The sequence below is a fragment of the Triplophysa dalaica genome, chromosome 3 (assembly GCF_015846415.1).
Source record: "Triplophysa dalaica isolate WHDGS20190420 chromosome 3, ASM1584641v1, whole genome shotgun sequence".
Lineage (NCBI taxonomy): Eukaryota > Metazoa > Chordata > Actinopteri > Cypriniformes > Nemacheilidae > Triplophysa > Triplophysa dalaica.
In genome coordinates this window covers 25,014,598-25,037,093 of record NC_079544.1, presented here as the reverse complement: position 1 = coordinate 25,037,093, position 22,496 = coordinate 25,014,598, and the positions used below count along the sequence as shown (strand labels likewise).

The window sequence follows — 22,496 nt, the reverse complement described above, 5'->3', positions numbered from 1 at the left end:
CAGAGGATTCATGAAATATTGGCATCTGAAAATGCCAGCTGTGAGCACTTAGCAGCTTTGGTTGCTGTAAGAAATAAAGTGTTTCTAGTATTCTGCAAACAGATTGGTTGATCAAGAAATATTAATTCTTTGGTAAACCAGGATAGAACAAACAAGAGTAATCCCTTTCTTTTTCAAAGGGGAAAAAGTAATTAAATTACAGTAACTAATTACAACCAGAGCCATTAAGGTTGAGAGTTGCGTCAACTTCGTTGAGTCAAATGGAACAGTTTTTTTTTTGCAGCAATGGCTGTTCATGGAGCTTCTCAATAATTCCCGGAAGTTAATAGTAACGCATGGAGCTGCGGATAAACAGATAAATTGGGGTAAATGTTTAAAGATTAAACACGTTTAAAGTTGTAAGTTATTTAATGAATAAAAAACTGAAATAAATAAAGTATTTAAAGAGAAAACATAACTTCCTGGAACTATCTGAAGGCTCCATGAATCATGTGACACACATTTTTTTTTTACTTCTGTTGGACCACTCTCAATGGCTCTGTTTACAACCAACAACTGTTGTACAAATAAATTGTTCCGATTGGTCAGTGTCTGTCCTGCAAATGGCAAAGAAAATGTGCCAGCTCCAATTGCAAACCAATTGTAATATCCCCAAAAACATGATGCACAGATGCATGCTTTGGTAATTCACCAGATATAACCCCATCCATGCTTTTGCATACTATTTGCATCATACAGTACTTGAGGATGCTTCAGTCTAATTTTGCATTCTATGTAGTATGGATTCGGATGCAATCCGCACTAAAGCACGCACACATGCGACTCAATGGGACATCAACACCTGCCGCATGTCCTGCTGTGCATGTTAATGAAATGCACATGCCAACATCACGGGTGTAACAAACTCCAGCGGTGTGAATGTGTTTAAAGGAACAGCTCACCAAAATATCTTTATATTTTTATATTTCCACACCTTCATATAATCAAAGTAAAGAATAAATCCTAAAGAACCTTCCTTTTGTAATGCTCCTCTCACATGACCACATCGACTAGTGTAATTATATTAAAAGATAAAAGATAAATTCCTGTTGGTTTTTTTGTCGTGTTTCTACTGGAACACACACACACTTACTGTGTCTCTTTCCTCATCGGACACATGATGAGACTCTGAATCATAATGCAGAGGGGAACAAACCCAGCTCCTGTCCTCTGGTGGATGCTGCTGAGACACACCACACCAGCAGAGGGCAACAGACATATGCGTGTGTACCAACAGCACAGAGAGACAGACACGACAGGAGATGTGTGGAGGTCATGAAAACAGAAACAGACACAGAAAGAGCAAACGCATGAGGTGCCTTTGAAACATTCAGTGAAAATAAACAGACCAGATGATCAAACCTGTTGCGGTGTCTGAAATGATATCCTCTCATACTAATTACACTGTTTCACAAGCATGCAGTATGCATACTGTGTACAGAAGCACACAGATGAAAAACTACATCAGTCAAAGGGCATTTTCCTCCATCCCTCAGGTCAAATAACTCTGCGATAGAGTCATGTTTACTCAAACACATTTCCGAATGAATTATCTAAGTAAATTATTTGTGCTTCTGTATTTAACATCTCAAATCTGCAACAAAAGTGACGGTTTACACTGCTAATTGTTTTCAAAGGAGCGGTTTCTTCTTTGGCTCTTGTCTTGATTATACAAGCAACACGCGCGGTGACAATGACACCTAGTGGTCATTGCCTGTCTAAGCGGACAACGACCTGACAATGACGTAGAAGTTTAGATGAAAACCGACACATAGCCTACAACGTTGAGGCTATGGCGTAGGTGCGACGCAGAAGTAAAGATCGGAGCGTAGTGTTCAGTATTCAGAACAGACAACCACATTTATATAGTATTGTATAGTTACTAAGTTACAAACACTACTCAGCAGTGTACACCTCTACACACCACTAACCCTATGTAGTGAGCACTAAATCACAAAGGATCTATTTGATGGTTAAAGGGAATCTACCTTGATCTTGAAGAAAACATTCAAATCAATAATAAAAACCTCATGTTGAACTCTAAAACTAAAGTTTAACACAGAGTATCCCAACCCGAGATGTAATGGAAAAGATTATCCTTACCAAAGAAAATATATATTCTTCTATATTATAAGAATATAATATAACAATTTATTGACAAATACATAATTACAAAAATACACACAAGGAATAATGTTTTTCATATATTAAAATCTATGAGCACTTGGTTCCAAAATATGGAAATGTATTATTTAATATAATCAATTATTGTTAAAAAAAAATTGGTAACACTAAACAATAAGGTGCTATTAATATTAGTAATATAACGTTATCTGATGATTAACAATTTTGTTCTGTAAGGTACAATACATTTAAAGTTTACAATTAAAGTGTGCAATTCTTTCGAACCAAATATAAAATTCCTAAACAATCACACATTGATTCGGATATAATTTACAAAATAAGTCCTATTTGTAAAAGAGAGCTCAGAGTCGGAAAGACGCCAGTCTGCATTTAAAAGTGTCAGTGTAAACTACACTTGACAGTGTAAAGTGTCAGCTTCTTCAGTTAAGCATAATGGAGACCAGCAGTGTCAATGCAGCTCATCTGTGAATGTGAAGTAAGGTTGGGAGACTCTGCAGTGAAGAACCCAGAAAACAGAGAGAGAGAGGGAGACACACACACACTCCACTTACAACACTGCAGGAGCTCAGCACTCTCCTCTGAAGAACAGGAGAATAGAGCCAATATCTGCCTTCAGCATACTGAGACACATGCCAAACGCACACATTCACACACAGAACAGAAGGGAAAGGAACAGAAAAACAGTGTGATTATACATAATGAAAGTAAATCAAGAGAGAAGATGAGCAAAAAGAGAACGTTTGTTTGTGATTTTTTTTACTCCACCATCACCAGTTCTTCTTATATTCAGATTCTACCACAGCATTGACCAATTAACATCAAGAATCACGACTGTTTCATCATCAGAAATGTGTCACATTATGGGGTTTAAATACAACATTTTATGTTGATGCTAAAGCTTTAAAGATGTAATAAAATGATTGTTTACAGAAGATGATCCTAAAGAACATATATTATAAACCCTTTATTTTAAACATGTTATACTGTATGTAAACAAAAGAGAGAGAGAGAACAAATGTACATTTTGTTTATATTTAAGTCAACTTGTTTATTTACATATGCTAAATTTTATAATTCATTATATATGTTATCTTTTACTAAGCACCTTATTTTAATTACAGTGTAATGTTTGAACTGATTTTATGTCTATTTGTTATATGTTTAACGTTTTGGCAATATTGTAAGCACACACAATAAAAGTGATGAGTCAGCTTTTCTCCAGCAGTGAGGACATGACAGAATGAGATGAACAGAGGAGAACATCACATATACACACTCACGCATGCACATGTAAATGTGTGTGTGAGTCTCTGTGTGTACTTAATGTTTTTATCACTATGAGTGGGTGTATAAATGGTAAAACTTTTAAAAAGATTGAGATTCCTTTTTTTTCATTTTTATAAAGTGTGACTTGAGATGATTTTGCTCATTGAAACACAAGGCTGTTAGTCCTCCTATGCATGTGTGAAGATAACTGACGTAAATAATCACAATCACATAATCCTGTCCATCATCCACTTAAATAACCAAAACAAAGAATGAAAAACAAAGCACACGTCTCTCAGTTCAGTCTTAGACTTACGAAGCAGATGTCAGATGAGTGTACGAGTTCCTCCTCCAGTGATTCACAGCTGTGAGACTGTGAGATCTGTGCCGTCCGGTCTGGACGGGTGCAGGACTGCACTGACGTCTGATCCTGAGGTGCAGTCATGTTGACGGGAGCTGTCGATCGGGTTGATGCGTCCTCAGGAAGTGTTGTCTGGGTGACTGATGCTGATGGTTTGTGTGTTGGAGGAGTTGTTTCTGGTCGGAGATTGTCAGTAACATCAGTCTCTGGTGCTGTAGTCAGGACATCCACTCTGAAAAAAATATAAAAAAATGTTCAAGCTCAAGATGTTATCTAAGTAGAGAACATTTTCAAGGTCCATGAAGAACTTTTGTGTTTTAAAGAACAACATATATGTGTAACTAAAACTCAAGAGGGAGAATCTCTGACATTAGGACATGTGCCTTTTAAGGTGGCTGTCATAAGGCCCCTTGTCAAAAAACCCAAACTCGACTCTAGATAACTAGGGAATTACAGGCCTATATCGAATTAACCTTCTATATCTAAAGTTCTGGAAAAAGTAGTTTCAACTCAATTATGCTCCTTCCTCCAAAGGAATGACATTAATGAAGAATTTCAGTCTGGATTTCGAGCATGTCACAGTACAGAGCCTGCTTTGATCAGAGATCTGCTTTATGCGTCTGACCGTGGCTGTATTTTGTTATTGGTGCTGCTAGACCTAAGTGCTGCATTTGACACCATTGACCACGATACTCCTACATAGACTCGAAAATTACATCAGCATTAACGGAAAAGCATTGAAATGGTTTAAGTCTTATTTATCTGACCGTTTTCAATTTGTAGCAATAAACAATGAGGTGTCCCGCAAATCGCAAGTCCAGTACGGTATACCACAGGGCTCAGTCTTAGGGCCTCTGCTCTTCGTATTATACATGCTACCTCTAGGACATATAATAAAGCGACACAGAATTAGCTTTCACTGTTATGCTGATGATACTCAACTTTATATTTCCTCGAAGCTTCATGAAACACAGCAGTTTCATCGAATAATGGACTGCATAGTCGATTAAAAAAACTGGATGAGTGACAATTTTTTACTACTGAACTTGGACAAGACAGAAGTGTTACTTATTGGACCGAAAACCGCCATATGTAACAACCAAGAATACTTCTTAACTATTGAAGGATGCTCCTTAAAATCCTCATCGTCAGCTAAGAATCTTGGCGTTGTATTCGATAGTACTCTGTCATTTGAGAGCCATGTCCCCAACAACTGTAAAATTGCATTTTTCCATTTTAAGAATATATCTAAACTACGTCATATATGAATTTCTCTGCATCCGACAGTGACAGCATATTTTCATACATTCATGACATCAAGACTAGACTACTGTAGTCTTGCCCTGCAGGCCTATTAGAAAATCTCCAACTGGTTCAAAACGTGGCTGCTCGAGTTGTTACATGTACAAAAATGTGTGAGCATATAACCCCGGTTCTGTCAACCTTGCAATGTTACCTATAAAGCAACGCATTAACTTTAAGATCTTGCTTATTACCTATAAAGCCCTACATGGTCTGGCGCCGCAGTATTTGAATGAACTTCTATTGTATTACAGACCTCCACGTACATTACGCTCTCAGGCGTCCTGTCAGTTGGTTATACCTAGAGTTTCAAAATCAAGTGCAGATGGTAGATCCTTTTCTTATCTAGCGCCTAAACTTTGGAATATTCTTCCCTGCACGGTCCGGGAAGCAGACACACTCTGTCAGTTTAAATCTAGACTAAAGACTCATCTTTTTAATCTTGCATACACTACACCTCCATAATATTGATCCTCAGAGGATTTAGGCTGCATTATTTAGATCAACCGGAACCAGGTACACATCCAACAACAAATGATGTACTTGCTGCATCAAACAGTGCAGAACAGTACTCTACTCTCAGCCAGTCTTGTCTCTTTGTTCTAAGGTTACTGCAGGATGCAGTTCGTGCCCAGACCTGTAGCAGAGCTGAGAATGGGAACCGGTGACCTGACAAGAGCTGAGATGATAGAGCTGGATAAAGGACGCGGCGACTTGACACGATTTCACTACAAAATATCAAATGCTATTAGCTTGTTAATGATAATCTTAAATCTATAATTTACCTTATTAGTAAGTTTATTTATTTTTTATTTAGCCTTGTTGTGCAAGCACTGTTGAGCTTGTGCAGAGGCAGCAGCTTTTGCCAGGAACTGGAATCCCCTGGTTGGGCCTTGGTTCTCCGGAGTTTTTTTCTCGATTGGAGTTTTGGGTTCCTCGCCACCGTTTGCATATTGTTTTGCACTGGCCGGGGGGGCTGCTTTAGAAATCAGAAGTTTTACATAATTAATATTGCATACAGGAATTTATAGTCGGTTTATTATTTGACCTGTGGTTCTCTCTGCTTTATCGCAAATGTGTGCTTTCACTGTGCGTGTGTGCGAGTGTGTTTGCAATGTCGAAGTGTGTAAGTATGTAAGTATGTATGCATATTTAAGTGTTGAGCAATTGTATGTTTGCCTTTTGTGTTTTCACCTGTTTCTTGTTTTACAGGTGTATGACTTTAGTTGTTTTACTTGTAGAGCAGAGGACATGAGAACAATCCCTGATACAGTCAAGCACCCTCCTCATATTTCTAATAAACTTTTATCACTATTAAATCAAGAAAGAAAAACCCTTGTGTTGTAATGTATGATGATCAGGGATGTAACAAATCACTCAGAACACGATTTGATGTTATTCACGATTCTAATCTCAAGATGCGATTTTATTCACTATTTTTTTACAGAATGATTTGAGGCAAATTAAAAATGTATAACCACCCTTTCATTATTTCTCGAATGCTGCACAATTCTTTGTAAAATAAAAATATCTTTTATGTTAAATAACAAAACTAAATTGCAGTTTTAAACAACTTCAATATCAAAAGAAACGTGAATAATACAAAAACAAACTTTTACTTGTTCAAAGAGTAAGCAGCTTAGATCATGAAAATTACATTTCATGGAGTCTGTTATGTTGCCTTGTTTGAAAGTAAGCAGTCTGCCAAGTTGTACGGTGAATAAATAAAGTAATTGGCTTGTGAAAAAGGGAGTCGACATAGACCCCGCCTACGTTTTGCTGGGACTGCGTTGAAAACGTCACTCTCCTCCTCCAAACACTGTCGCACGTTTGTGATGCGTGTGCCGTCTAAAACCTGTGTTCTACGTTGTGAAACTAAGTGAGTCTTATTTAAACTACCAAAGGAAGAATTTCTGAGGCAATAATGGTTACAATTCATTTTCAAATGACACCAAAGGATTATAACCTCAGGGTTTAACTGTGCGCACGTCATTTCACCGAAGATTGGATGCAGGAAATTTTTAAAGTCTATCATTGAAAGAGGGGAAATACCAACTTTATTTGGACCTGTTAGCTCCACTGAATCACAACCTGTAAGTGTGATTATTTATTTTTGTATGAAATTCAAGAAATACAGCGGGGAAAATAAGTATTTGACACATCAGCATTTTTATCAGTAAGGAGATTTCTAAGTGGGTTATTGACACAAAATTTCCACCAGTAGTAGCCATCAAGCCAAATATTGAAAACATACAAAGAGATCAGAACATTTAAGTATACAAGTTCAGTAATAATAAATAAAGTGAAATGACACATGGAAAAAGTATTGAACACACTTTATTTAATAGTTTGTAGAAAAGCCTTTTTTGGTGATTACAGCTTCTAGACGCCTCTTGTATGGAGAGACAAGTCGTCTGCATTGCTCAGGAGTGATTCTGGCCCATTCTTCCACACAAATGTTTATTAAATCTTGAAGGTTCTTTGGGCCTATTTTATGAACTTTAATCTTCAGTTCTCTCCATAGATTTTCTATGGGATTTAGGTCAGGTGATTGACTGGGCCATTCAAGCAACTTGATTTTCTTTCTTTGAAACCACTTCATTGTGTCCTTGGCCTTGTGTTTGGGATCATTGTCTTGCTGAAATGTCCACCCTCTTTTCATTTTCAGCCTTCTGGTAGATGGCAGCAGATTTTTATCCAGAATGTCTCTGTATATTTCTCCATTCATCCTGCCTTCAATAATATGAAGTCTGCCAGCACCCCTTGCTGAAAAGCAGCCCCAAACCATGATGCTTCCACCACCAAACTTAACTGTTGGTATGGTGTTCTTGGGGATGTGGGCAGTGCCATTTCTTCTCCAAACATGGTGTTCAATTTTGCTTTCATCTGACCATACTATAGTCTCCCAATAATCCACAGGCTTCTCCAAATGCTCTTTCGCAAACTTTTACCGAGACTCAACATGCTTTTTGTTCAGCAATGGAGTCTTGCCTGGTGAGTGTGCATGGATGCCACGGCGGTTCAGTGCATTGCTAATAGTTTTCTTTGAAACAACAGTGCCTGCTGATGCAAGGTCTTGATAAAGTTCTGCACGTGTGGTTCTTGGCTCTTGGAGAACGCTCCTGATTATTCTTTGGAATCCTCGGACAGGGATCTTACGTGGAGAACCTGATCGTGGTCGGTTTATGGTGAACTGATGCTCTTTCCATTTCCGGATAATGGCCCCCACAGTGTTCACAGGAACATTCAGCATTCTGGAAATGCGCCTATAACCATTCCCATCAAAATGCTTTTCAACGATAAGATTATGAAGATCTACAGAGCGTTCTTTGCTATTACCCATCATGAAGTCTTTCCTGTGTGCCTCCTAGGTAAGGAGAAGCCTTTATAGGCCATCAATTAGGACTAAAGCAGCTGATATCAATTAGTACTGATAGGGGGCAGGGTTTCTCTCTCAATACTGACAGATTGCAGGTGATCTCCTGGCTTTCTATGCCATTTTGCACCTTGTTACCTTCATGTGTTCAATACTTTTTCCCTGTGTCATTTCACTATTTATTATGACTGAACTTGTATACTTAAATGTTCTGATTACTTTGTATGAATTCAATATTTGGCTTGATGGCTACATCTGGTGGAAATTTTGTGTCAATAGCCCACTTACTGATTACTCAATTCCCTTACTGATAAAAATGCTGATGTGTCAAATACTTATTTTCCCTGCTGTATTTGTCTACCATATGTCTGTGTATAGCTATTGCATATAATCCTAACGTTAACATGTACCGTTATATCAGGGGTATTACAGTTTGTTTATCTATCTATATGAACCCAGCTAATTTAAGTGTTCAATCTATTATCGTCTATCTATTATCTACTATCGTTTTAGGATGTTTCTTCGTCAGACTCGGGCTCAAACTGGTAAGGGGAAATCCCCGCCATCTCTATCTTTACACTGTATATAATATTCACTCACCTAAAGGATTATTAGGAACACCATACTAATACTGTGTTTGACCCCCTTTCGCCTTCAGAACTGCCTTATTTCTGCGTGGCATTGATTCAACAAGGTGCTGAAAGCATTCTTTAGAAATGTTGACCCATATTGATAGGATAGCATCTTGCAGTTGACGGAGATTTGTGTGATGCACGAAGCTCCCATTCAACCACATCCCAAAGATGCTCTACTGGGTTGAGATCTGGTGACTGTGGGGGCCATTTTAGTACAGTGAACTCATTGTCAAGAAACAAATTTAAAATGATTCGAGCTTTGTGACATGGTGCATTATCCTGCTGGAAGTAGCCATCAGAGGATGGATACATAGTGGTCATAAAGGGATGGACATGGTTATACAATAATAAACAATGCTCAGGTAGGCTGTGGCATTTAAACGATGCCCAATTGGCACTAAGGGGCCTAAAGTGTGCCAAGTGAACATCCCCCACACCATTACACCACCTCCCTTAATTGCATTAATGAGAAATTGAACAGGTGTTCCTAATAATCCTTTAGGTGAGTGTATAACCTGTAAACCGTAATCCAGCAATAATGGTAGGCGTTCCATTTGCGACACATGATGAACGCTGTAACAAATTCAAGGAATGGGAAGGAGGCAGTCACCGGCGCACGTTCAACAACTTTTAATAAAATATAAACAAACCACAAAACGAAAGTAAAATTCCCGCAAATTCACGGTCGACTCCCGTATGCAATACCCGTGCAATGCGCAGCTGACACTCATTATCATAACTCGCTCTCCTCCCGCTTTGCTCGTTACAAACGCGTTTGACCAATCTCATGACACTAGGCTAACAGATAGAAGGGGATTAGACGGATGAATTGCAGAACTAATCATTTTAGAGTCAGTCAAGAAGTAAGGTAAGAATATTTCATTATTGAAAATTATGACATAATAGTGTTTTTACACCTATGTACATAAACTTGTCGGACAATCCATAAACCAAAGTAGAAAATTAAAAATCATATGCTACTTAGTCTTTAAGAAATAACAGCACATGTCCACGTTTACCAAGTTTGCATAAAAACAGCGGCTCCTGCTGTTCAAACTTCTTCTGCGATTCTTTTAACATCTCAACCAACTGGTGGTGAAGCTTCCTTACATCCCTAATACTGCTAAGAGGCATTTTCTGCTGGCCATACAATACTGTACACAAACCGTTGAGATTTCATAGAGAAGAATTAAGTATGTACTTGGTTTCTGAAGATTCGTCCTCCGGTTCCTCGATGTCTCTCTCTATCTTCACCTCCACCTGTACAGTGATGGTCTGTTGATCCTCCTCATGAACATCAACTACCTCCTGTGTCCTAAAGAATACACAACACCAGCAGATCAACACCAAGTGCTAATGCATTCACAGACACGTTCAGAAAAACACAAACATTCATGTTCCAAATCGACTCTACAGTTTGTATAGATACATAAGACACGAAAGACAAACTCACCTTCCCTCAGTGTCTTTCACAGAAGACATTGTGTGCCTCCTGTGCAGTTGAAAGAAAGAGTTTATATACAGTATACAAGGTTTTTTTCTCCATTAATCAATCATTGGAGTTTGGGTTCCTCGCCACAGCAGGGCAGTGTTGGCCTGCTCACGGGGAGACTGCATTCATTCATTTATTTATTTATTAATTAGATATTATTTATTACAATGATCTTACTCGTTCTATAAATACCATGCACTGTGCTGTGTTTTAACTTTTCTGTTTTTCTTGTTTGCCCCTGTAAAGCTGCTTTGAAACAATACACATTGTGAAAAGCGCTATATAAATAAACTTGAATTGAATTGAAGTATGTGATCATGCTCTTGTGAAGAATGAGATTTTTCCATAACTTAAAGTAACAGTTCACCCAATAATGACAATTCTGTCATCATTAGGCGCTTTCCGACCGGATAAGTTCAGAAAGAAAGTTTTCCCTTCGGATCGCATTCGCACCGGCAAAAGGAACTATTCAGCGACGTAAGCCGGTCGACAGCGAACAACCAAACAACAGAAGTTCAGCCAATCAGTTTTTGCTTGCATCACGTAACGTTCCTATCCTGCTGGTTTAGTATGGAAGTAAAATAGTGACTAATGTGTTTGAAGCAAAGAGACGTGCTGAAAAGCACTAACTGAAAAAAAATGCATTGTATTAACAGTTCTTGCATTTTAAGGTTCTGCAATTCAATATGGTTGTACATTTAAGCTGTGAATATTTCAAATAGAAAAATTTCACACTCGGTTTCACTGTCTAAAAATTAAAAAATCTAAATTCACCTTTTAAATTTCATTTAAAAAATTGAACTTGTTTTTAAATACAACCTTTAATATTCGACGGATAATCTTCAGTCCATATTATTTCGATTTAAAAATTCGCTTCCACAAATTCAGCGGTTCAAATTCGGCTTGAAATTCAAAGTTTCACATCCGGGAATCCCAGGAAAAGCAATAGAGCGCAGATTCTACAAATGCATGATCTCTTCCTGCTGCCTGAGGGCTTCAGCAGCAGGTGGTGTAAGTCGGTTCTGACGTAGATCAAATCAAGAAATGCAGATACTCTTTAAATGTTTGCCACAGAGTCCACTCATCTGCTCGATTAAGTGAATTTAGTTCTCATATATAGCTTCTTAAACATCATCAACATTTTCAGTAATTTAACTGACGCTTGCACTGCTAGTAGTTTGCACAGACACACTCTAGGCCTATTATGCTCAGACTATGAATCTCCTCCTGTTCTGGCTAAAATTAATTAGGTTATGTTATACTTTAACACATCATGTTCACATAAATATTATGCATCATCAGCATTTACAGGACATTTATTGTGTTTAATTGTCGGTCAAATACTGAGATCTCAACCAGCATCCCACTGATAACCGCTCCGATTTTAACAAGTCTGCAACTCTCTCAGTGCTTCTGTTTATATGACATAGAAGCAATCTCTACAGACTTTCTTTTAGTTTTCCTCACATGATCTTTTTTAATTTGCGATACTCAGAAAATGCTGGATGTTGTGGAATTGTGGAAACGTTCGTCGTTTTTTAATTTTGTTAATATAAAATAGAAAAATCGATCTTTTAGCCAAGCGAACTTCTTGAGCAGGCCAAATAAAATTGACCAGATACAAATAGACATCACGTTCTTTAGAGCCAGAATAGACCCGAAATGTATTGTCGAAGCCAAGAAAGAGACCTCGCGGCGTTATGGATCTAACAGCTGTAAGATGGTGTTTCCTAAAATGTGCGACAAACTGCTTGACTTGCTATCTGTTAATAAAATGCAAAAATGTCAATTACGGTATTAATCTAATTATGTATTGGAAATTTTGGTATATCAAATATTTGTTGTTTCCATAACAATTAAACTGATTCAATTTTTGTCTTTCAAGTCGATTCGGTAAAAGTAAATTCATTTTAAATTACTAGAGACGCAATGCCATATCGGACACGATCTTTGTCAACGTTTTAGACCCGAAGCCGCTGGGACCCATAAGGATCTAACAGACCTTTACACCTCATCGCAAAGTGTCTAAAATGTACGTGTACAGTTCAGATAAACGATCAAGTTTACCCTCTTTAAACTTATTATGACTGAATGAGATGCGTAGGTCGGTGTCTTTATTATTGCAGTATTTCAGTTTGTTTTTTATTCATTCATTCATTTAGCCTATAGACTATACTTGGCTATATTTTTCGTTCTGACCTCAGAGATTTCAGATGAAAAACAGGCATAATTATTTCCATTGATATTTCTCTTCTAAGTGGTTATTAGTTTGTTTAAGTTTAAGCATTTATATCCTACATTTAAAAATATTTTACAATTACGTTTTGAAGAAAATAATTTACTTTTAATTGGCTATTTATATTGTAGATTATTTTACGTTGTGATAAAATAGTTCATGGCTTGTTCTTATATCTGTTTGCACTACTCTTTCATTTCCTACTGTAGTCAGTTTTAAATGGATATTTATTGTTTTTTTCCTATTTAGTTTTATACCAAAATAGAAAGTTTCATTTGAATCGTTAAGTTTATTGTGATCGTGTTATGAAACTAATGTTGCTTTAAAATCTTATTGTATTGTTTTCTGGCACATTTAATCATATACCATCGCATGTGTCATTCAAATAGCTTATTTTATTTTAAAAACTCAATACACAGTATGGTTTAGTAAAGCTCTGTTATATATCCATTTTTTCTCATCCCCGAAACTCAAACCATTATTTGATGACTTAAGATGGTGCTTATCAATATCACGATTTTATGTTTGCATGTGGCAAGATACAGAGATTTGCGTGCATTTGATACGCAGGTGTAATTTACCCATACCATCTTAACCAATATTGTTTTGCTCCTTTATGACATATCGCTTTATTGCTCCCTGACCTCTTTTGAAGTTAATTTGGATAAAAATGCTAAATGCTGCTAAATGACTTAATGTTAATATATCATATGCACGCAAAAAAGTAATGAATGGGTATAAATAGCAAGCCAAATACAAACGTAAACTCGTACTCTAGATAGACAGTACAAGGAGATCGGGTAGAATATTAAATAATTAAATTAAAATGTATGACTAGTCCAATGATTCCAGGCCACCTAGAATTGTCCCCGTGCTCCATGTCCTTTCTAGGGCTTATAGTGGTGAGCTAAGCTGCCAGTACAAACGTCAACTTTTTTTTTTTCTTGATGATGCATAAGAAGCTATCTATGAGAACAACTAAATTCACTTAATCGAGCAGATGAAAGGACTCCGTGGCAAACATTTAAAGAGTATCTGTTTTTCTTGCTTTGATCTACGTCAGAACCGACTTACAACACCTGCTGGTGAAGCGGTCAGGCAGCAGGAAGAGATCATGCATTTGTAGAATTGGCGCTCTATTGCTCTTCCTTGGATTCCCGGATGTGAAACTTTGAATTTCAAGCCGAATTTGAACTGCTGAATTTGTGGAAGCGAATTTTTAAATCGAAATAATATGGACTGAAAATTATCCGTCGAATATTAAAGGTTGTATTTAAAAACAAGTTACATTTTTTAAATGAAATTTAAAAGTTGAATTTTGATTTTTTAATTTTTAGACAGTGAAACCGAGTGTGAAATTTTTCAATTTGAAATATTCACAGCTTAAATGTACAACCATATTGAATTGCAGAACCTTAAAATGCAAGAACTGTAAATTCAATGCATTTTTTTTCAGTTAGTGCTATTCAGCACGTCTCTTTGCTTCAAACACATTAGTCACTATTTTACTTCCATACGGTCAGGCAGCAGGAAGAGATCATGCATTTGTAGAATCGGCGCTCTATTGCTTTTCCTGGGATTCCCGGATGTGAAACTTTGAATTTCAAGCCGAATTTGAACCGCTGAATTTGTGGAAGCGAATTTTTAAATCGAAATAATATGGACTGAAAATTATCCGTCGAATATTAAAGGTTGTATTTAAAAACAAGTTCAATTTTTTAAATGAAATTTAAAAGGTGAATTTAGATTTTTTTATTTTTAGACAGTGAAACAGGGTGTGAAATTTTTCAATTTTAAATATTCACGGCTTAAATGTACAACCATATTGAATTGCAGAACCTTAAAATGCAAGAACTGTTAATACAATGCATTTTTTTTCAGTTAGTGCTTTTCAGCACGTCTCTTTGCTTCAAAAACATTAGTCACTATTTTACTTCCATAGTTTAGACCCTGCCTCGTAGAAAGAGCTAAAGGTAAACCTCAAAAAAGGTTTCCCGGAACAAAAATTTCGGCCGGTTTCTGTGGTGCGAACACAACAGAAAGTACTTCCGTCAAATTGTCCAGGTACTACGAAATCGTTCATACGGTGTGAAAGCCCCTATTTACTCACTCTTGAGTTGTTCCAAATCTGTTTAAATGTCTTTGTTCTGATGAACACCGAGAAGGATATTTAGAAGAAAGCTTACAACCAAAAATTTCTTGGCCACCATTGACAACCAAAGTAGGAAAAATTGCTAAATACACTTCTTTGTTCTGTTGAACACAAAAGAAGATATTTTGAAGAATGTAGGACAGCAAATAGTTCTGGGGCACTTTGACTAGCATTGTAATTTTTCCTATAATGTTAGTCAATTGGTTACAAGCATTCTTCCAAACATCTTTCTTTGTGTTTAACAGTACAAAGAAATGTAAACAGATTTGGAACAACTCGAGGTTGAGTAAAGGATGACATTCTTCATTTTTGGGTGAACTGTCCCTTTAAGAACAAAACGCATCATGAACAGGTGTGTAATGCGTGTCACCTGTAGCGGGGGTGCTCTGTGGTGTCTGATGGAGAGCGCTCAGGTATAGATATAGAGTTGTTAGAGGACAGTGTGGTGGCTACAGACACTGTGGTCGCTTCTTCAAATGATGCAGGGGTGCAAGACGGTAGACCTGAGCGACGGCCCCAACAAAAAATTAGGTTAATTTGATTAAACACACTTAAGCAAAGTTCAAGTATATTTCAACGTATGCGTTATAAAGTATGTACTAGTATTCTTGCATGAGTACTTTTTACATGTAAAGATGTTTCATATCATACTAACTGACAAATTAGAAATGTTATTCATCAGATACTATTATAGTTTTCACAATCTTTCTACGAGAAAAAATAAATTTGCAATATTGGCATGTATTCAAGATTCAATATTCTACGTTTGCTATTCCCTTAATGGAATAATTGTTCTGTAAATATAGAACATATTCACATTTCGCGTCTTTTGCGTGCGCATATTCGTTATTGTAAATGTGGACACACGGCAGGCTCACGCAAATAGGGAGCGATGCGCATGCGACTATACTCTTCAAATATACACTGTGCCGAAAAGAAATTATAATGAAAAACGTTATATCAGTATCGTGAGGGTCTTTCTTCACCATCGTTTTCCAGCACAGGAAAGCTTCGAGCTCCTCTCAGATCATACGTGTTCTCATCTCTCTCTGACGGCAGCTGACTGGCAGACCAGGCCGGACCTGGACTGCTGAATTTGGGCACCGTCAGTGCCGTGCGGCCCTTCTTAGCAGGAGATGCTTTCAGTGCTGAAGAAAACAAAGGTTTACAATCAAATTTAATTTGTATCCATCAGCTGATCATTTTACGTTTCGATAACACTATCAGTTACTCACATGTGCTCTTCTTAAACACAGTGCTGCTCATGAATCTAAAGAAACGATCAGCATAGAAGTTCGGCCGGTGAACAGAAACCGTGTCCTGACACATGAGAGAACATAAAAATGAGTATGATGATTGTGGAAAAATTATCCCAACTCATAAGAAAGAAAAATCACAAATAAGATCTCATTTATTCCTCTTGGACATCAAAGAGATTAAATGTAGAGTAAATGAAAATGTTTTCTTAAATCTCAGATGTTTTTCCTGCAAAAAAGGGTCTCACAAATGTGTCTTGTCATTAGAGTTTGAGAAGAGGTGTCAACAACAATGTGTCAAACTGAGCTCAGATTTGTCAAGTCTGCAACTAGAAGTCAATATTGTTGAACATCTCAATATGAACAATATTTCACATCACATTTTATAAAATCCAGATTATTTTACATCTACGATCTACATTCATTTACACCTCCATACTCTTTAATGTGGATTTACAAAAATTCTCATTTGGTTCTCTTAAGCAACTTTGGGAGAAACATCTGAGACTAAATTGATACCTAAAGTAAGCGCAACCGATAACTCAAATTATCAACATCAAATATGCAATATCAAGTTATGATTTTTTTTAAATAATTTTCCGGGAAGAAACAATCTTTGTCTAAAAACAAAACAAAAAGAAAAACAGTTAGCAGACAACATCTGCTGACCCAAAAGAGAACAAAAAAGAAAAATACAGTTGAAAGAAAAAGTATGTGAACCCTTTGGGCTTACTTGGATTTCTTCATAAATTGGTCATAAAATGTGTTCTGATCTTCATCTAAGTCACAACAATAGAGAAACACAGTCTGCTTAAACTAATACCGCACAAACATTATACGTTTTCATGTTTTTATTGAGCACAACATGTAAACATTCATAGTGCAGGGTGGAAAAAGTATGTGAAACCCTAGGCTAATGACTTCTCCAAGAGCTAATTGGAGCCAGGAGTCAGCCAACCTGGGGTCCAATCAATCTGATGAGATTGGATGTGTTGATTAAAGCTGGCCTGTCCAATAAAAAACACACACCAGTTTTGAGTTTGCTGTTCTGAAGAAGCGTTGTCTGATGTGAACCATGCCTCGCACAAAAGAGCTCTCAGAAGACCTACGATCAAGAATTGTTGACTTACATAAAGCTGTAAAGGGCTACAAAAGTATATCTAAAAGCCTTGATGTCCATGTGTCCACGGTAAAACAGATTGTCTACAAATGGAGAAAGTTCAGCACTGTTGCTACACTCCCTAGGCGTGGTCGTCCTGTAAAGATGACTGCAAGAGCACAGCGCAGAATGCTCAATGAGGTGAAGAAGAATCCTAGAGTGTCAGCTAAACACTTACAGAAATCTATGGCACATGCTAACATTTTTGTTGACAAATCTACAATAAGGAAAACATTAAACAAGAATCGACTTCATGGGAGGACACCACGGAGGAAGCCACTGCTGTCCAAAAAAAACATTGAAGCACGTTTGAAGTTTGCAAAAGAGCACCTGGATGTTCCACAGCACTACTGGCAAAACATTCTGTGGACAGATGAAACCAAAATTGAGTTGTTTGGAAAGAACACACAACGCTATGTGTGGAGAACAAAAGGCACAGCACACCAACATCAAAACCTCATCCCAACTGTGAAATATGGTGGAGGGGGCATCATGGTTTGGGGCTGCTTTGCTGCCTCAGGCCCTGGACGGATTGCTGTCATCGATGGAAAAATGAATTCCAAAGTTTATCAAGACATTTTGCAGGAAAACTTAAGACCATCTGTCCGCCAACTGAAGCTTAACAGAGGATGAAGAAAATACGCCTTCTGGATTGGCCCAGTCAGAGTCCTGACCTCAACCCGATTGAGATGCTGTGGCATGACCTCAAGAGAGCGATTCACACCAGACATCCCAAGAATATTGCTGAACTGAAACACTTTTGTAAAGAGGAATGGTCCAAAATTTCTCCTGACCGTTGTGCAGATCTGATCTGCAACTATAGGAAACGTTTGGTTGAGGTTATTGCTGCCAAAGGAGGGTCAACCAGTTATTAACTCAACTCTCAACTCAACTTTATTTATATAGCGCTTTTTACAATTTTCATTGTTACAAAGCAGCTGTACATGAGACACATTGAATACAAGTATGAATTCTAAAGCAGCCCCCCCGGCCAGGCAGATAGTGCAAAACAATATGCAAACGGTGGTGTGGAACCCAAAACTCCCATTGAGAAAAAAAACCTCAGGGGAACCCAGGCCCAACCAGGGGATTCCAGTTCCCTTCTGGCAAAAGCTGCTGCCTCTGCACAAGCTCAACAGTGCTTGCACAACAAGGCTTATAAAAATATAAAAATTAAGAATTTAAGATTATCATTAACAATCTAATAGCGTTTGAAATGTTGTTGAAAAAACAAAGTTGTCGCGTCCTTTATCCAGCTCTATCCTCTTAGCTCTTGTCAGGTCACCGCTTCCCATTCTCAGCTCTGCCATCAGGCAAGAACTCGAGCTGCCGCGTTTTGAACCAGTTGCAGTTTTTATAATAGGCCCGCAGGGCAACCACCTAGAAGTGCATTAAACCCAAAGGTTCACATACTTTTTCCACCCTGCACTATGAATGTTTACATGTTGTGTTCAATAAAAACATGAAAACGTATAATGTTTGTGCGGTATTAATTTAAGCAGACTGTGTTTCTCTATTGTTGTGACTTAGATGAAGATCAGAACACATTTTATGACCAATTTATGAAGAAATCCAAGTAAGCCCAAAGGGTTCACATACTTTTTCTTTCAACTGTAGAGAAGATCAAAGAAGAGAAGATATGACAAAACAGGGGATTAGGAATGAAAAGTGATGTGAACGGTGCTCAAGATATCTACAGACTGAACACAACTCCACATGTAAACACTGACACTGGAGTTAAGATGAATGTTCACACTCACCCCATCATGAACCAGAGCTTTCCATGTGTGCTCAAACTTCTTGATCAATCTTAAAGAGAAAGAGACAGCACATTACACATATATATACCCTCATGTGTGTGTGTCACGTGAGTCTCATAGTGAGAACAGCCAATGTCAGTGCTTCCAGCTACCGCAAAGCCCTGTTTGAATGTCTGCCGATGGAGCTGGAAATTAAAATAATTATGTTATTTAAGATATAACTATTTTTGACTGCATTATCTTGGTTTTTATAGAATGGTTAGTGGAACATTTTATGCAACTTAATTTAACCTCAATGTATGTCAGCTCCCGCGCCCTTCATGTGAACTCTGGCGCAACCCTAAGGGAGTCGGGGACCCCAGGTTGGGAACCACTGGTTTAGTGAGTTGGATTTGTGTTCAAATAAAGAAATGTTACACATCTAAGAGTAAAACTAACCAAAGCATCAGAGTAAATTAATTTAATACTATTGCAGTCAAGGGCTGGACGATATACAGTTTGGGCCCTATAATTTTATTAATAATTAATTTATTAATTTAAATATTTTTCTAGATTCCATGTCTTTTACTGTACAATTTTTTATATTTATTTTGCCCACATGAAAAAACAATTCAGTAAACTATATCACTACTAAACTATTCACTTATAAAGTATATTTAAAAACCTACAATGGATACTGTGACGAGCAAGGCGGGATGAGAGCCATGAGAGAGTGACGCGAGTGATAATGAGTGTCAGCTGCACGTTGCACCGGCTCCGTATCTCTCACGGTGGAGATCGGATGCATAAAAGAACGAGCGGCAGAGTGTACGACGAGAGAGGACCAGGCCCGGACATGTGTTACGTTTGGTCCCGAAACCCGGGAGGAAGGAGAGATATGCTGTCGGAGAGCCCTCGCTGCTGAGGGGCATCGTGGTGCTGAGGAGTTCACTCAAGTTTTAAATGTATCTGAAAACGGCAACTGTGGGCACTCGACAATGCGATGAGGCGCTTTGTTTGCTTTGATACAGAATGTCCGCCTAAGTACATTTAAGCATTTGGCAGACGCTTTTATCCAAAGCAACTTACATTGCATTATCCTATACATCCCCTGGGATCGAACCCACAACTGTTGCATTGTTAACGAAATGCTCTTACCACTGAGCTACAGGTTAGTATTGTCAAACTAGTATCAGGGATATTATCTGATACAGACATTAACACTCTAATCCTAAAATAGGAATTCCAGCATTGTTTTTAGGCATTGTAGACAGACATTCGGTTGTAGCCTACATGTGTGCCGATTGGTTGATGCTGTACTTGTCCCGCCCCTCCTGCACTGTAATTGGACGGTCGAGTTAACAATGATTGGCACAGTCATTATGCACTAACACATCGTCCCCCACTGGATGTATAATGAGCAACAATAAACTATATTTTAGCATTTTAGAATGCATACACTGCTGAAAAATCTTTAGATGCCAACACAAACTACTGGATATACTGGATATAGTGGTTGTGATGGGAATCTTATTTCTGGTAATGGAAACAAAAGTCTCAATTGGAAGGTGTTGGTTTCTATTGATAACACAATTATATAAAACTCAAATAATCCCCAAAACACATTATGTAATGTATTTTAAAAAACTAACGGTTTCCAGTGGAGTTTTAATGGAAACCATTAGAATTTCTGTGGTTATTTTTTTCAGCAGGATATACATACTATTGTGGATATTTTGATAAAATTAACTCAAAAGTAACGCAAAGAAAGTAATATTACTAATCACGTTTAAATCACAGTGACTAGTAATAATATATTTTTTAAGAAACATCTCAAGCGTCATCTACATGTGTTCATAAAAAGTAGTCTGTACTCATAAACTCAACATTTTGAATGTTGTGTCCAAATCAGAGGGGAATAAAGGAACTAATTTTACAGAGAAAGCAAAAGCTTTTTCTCCTACATTACTTTCAGCAATACCCGATGTTTCAGAACGGTCAGAGTGAGCTATTTATCAGGTTTTATAGCTAAACATACATAAATTTTTTCGGTTATATATTACATTTTATATATATTGCACAGCCCTAGTGCAGTCAGATAATAAAGTGAAGTTATAAGACCGGGGAGTTCAGAATAACATCAGTGTGCTGTATACATAAAAGAGCTGTGCGATAAAAGTTATGCATTTAATTCCCAGAGAATAATTAAGAGAGAAGTTTGTGTGTGTGTGTATTTTTAGGTATTCTACTGTCACCTGTAGGACTGTAGGATGTCAATTATGCCAATGAAAAGCAGAAGTCTCTCTCCTTTACCACTCACAGCAGGAATGCCACCCATTCTAGAGAGAGAGAGAGAGAGAGAGAGAGAGAGAGAGAGAGAGAGAGAGAGAGAGAGAGAGAGAGAGAGAGAGAGAGAGAGAGAGAGAGAGAGAGAGAGAGAGAGAGAGAGAGAGAGAGAGAGAGAGAGAGAGAGAGAGAGACTTTTGACTTTTAAGAGTCCATTTATTACAAAAAATTAAAAATACATTAGTCCAACATCATATTAATAAAAAATAAAGAAAATAAAAAAAGGAATAAATAGTAATAATAACAGTTAACACCTAGACATACATTTCCAGAACACCATCCTTATTCACATCACACAGACACCGGTTTACCGCCCATTTAAGTTTAAACATTTTCAAGTCATTGATCAGTTTATAGTACGTGAACTCAATATTGATGCGAGATTTTAGTAAGCCCTTTAAAATTGACACGTTATCTGTTGACCCAGAACCATTCAAGTGATTTTTCCTTGACAGCCATATAGCCAACTTTGCTTGCCCAAAAAGAAAGTTAACTAATATGTGAATTTCCTTCCTACTTCTACAATACTTTGGCCCATAAATGAAAAGGACTGGTGTAAAAACTGTTCCTAATGTATGACACCACTCTTCTAATATGTAAAACATTGGCTGAAGTCTTTCACATTTTAAAAACAAATGAAAAACAGTTTCCTCTTCACTACAAAAAGAACACCCCTCCCCTAATTGTGGATCAATGCGTGTTCTGTATCTGTTTGTAGCTATAATCCCATGTACAATTCTCCACTGAAGATCTCCAGATCTTTTTTCAATAGGTGGTTTATACAGGGTCCTCCAGCTTCCTTTGGGGGAGACACCTGGCCCAAAAAAAACCTGCCATTTGGACTCTCGGACACTCTCTAATGCATTAAGATGACTTAATTTCAAGCACATGATATAAATAGCCTTCTTGTCAGCATCAAGAAAAGAGTTCAGGTGCGGCGTCTTAAAAGTTAATAGGCATCCTTCGTTTTCTTCCCAAAGTCCACTCCCAGC

General features: G+C 37.5%; 1 protein-coding gene across 3 annotated transcripts in view; it reads right to left on the bottom strand.

The window, feature by feature from the left end:
• pip5k1cb (phosphatidylinositol-4-phosphate 5-kinase, type I, gamma b) overlaps nucleotides 1–22,496 on the bottom strand; it is a 64,118-nt gene that overhangs the window by 1,710 nt on the left and 39,912 nt on the right. For 2 of the 3 annotated variants that reach the window (XM_056742816.1, XM_056742818.1), the window contains exons 9-16: nucleotides 21,414–21,497; nucleotides 19,180–19,228; nucleotides 16,240–16,324; nucleotides 15,991–16,152; nucleotides 15,375–15,507; nucleotides 10,578–10,616; nucleotides 10,326–10,439; nucleotides 3,767–4,043 (exon numbers count right to left, since the gene is read on the bottom strand). In XM_056742816.1, coding sequence (XP_056598794.1) covers nucleotides 3,767–4,043; nucleotides 10,326–10,439; nucleotides 10,578–10,616; nucleotides 15,375–15,507; nucleotides 15,991–16,152; nucleotides 16,240–16,324; nucleotides 19,180–19,228; nucleotides 21,414–21,497 — 943 coding nt within the window. Of the gene's footprint in view, nucleotides 1–3,766; nucleotides 4,044–5,898; nucleotides 6,093–10,325; nucleotides 10,440–10,577; nucleotides 10,617–15,374; nucleotides 15,508–15,990; nucleotides 16,153–16,239; nucleotides 16,325–19,179; nucleotides 19,229–21,413; nucleotides 21,498–22,496 lie in introns of those variants that run through there. The other variant, XM_056742817.1, reaches the window with a different exon arrangement.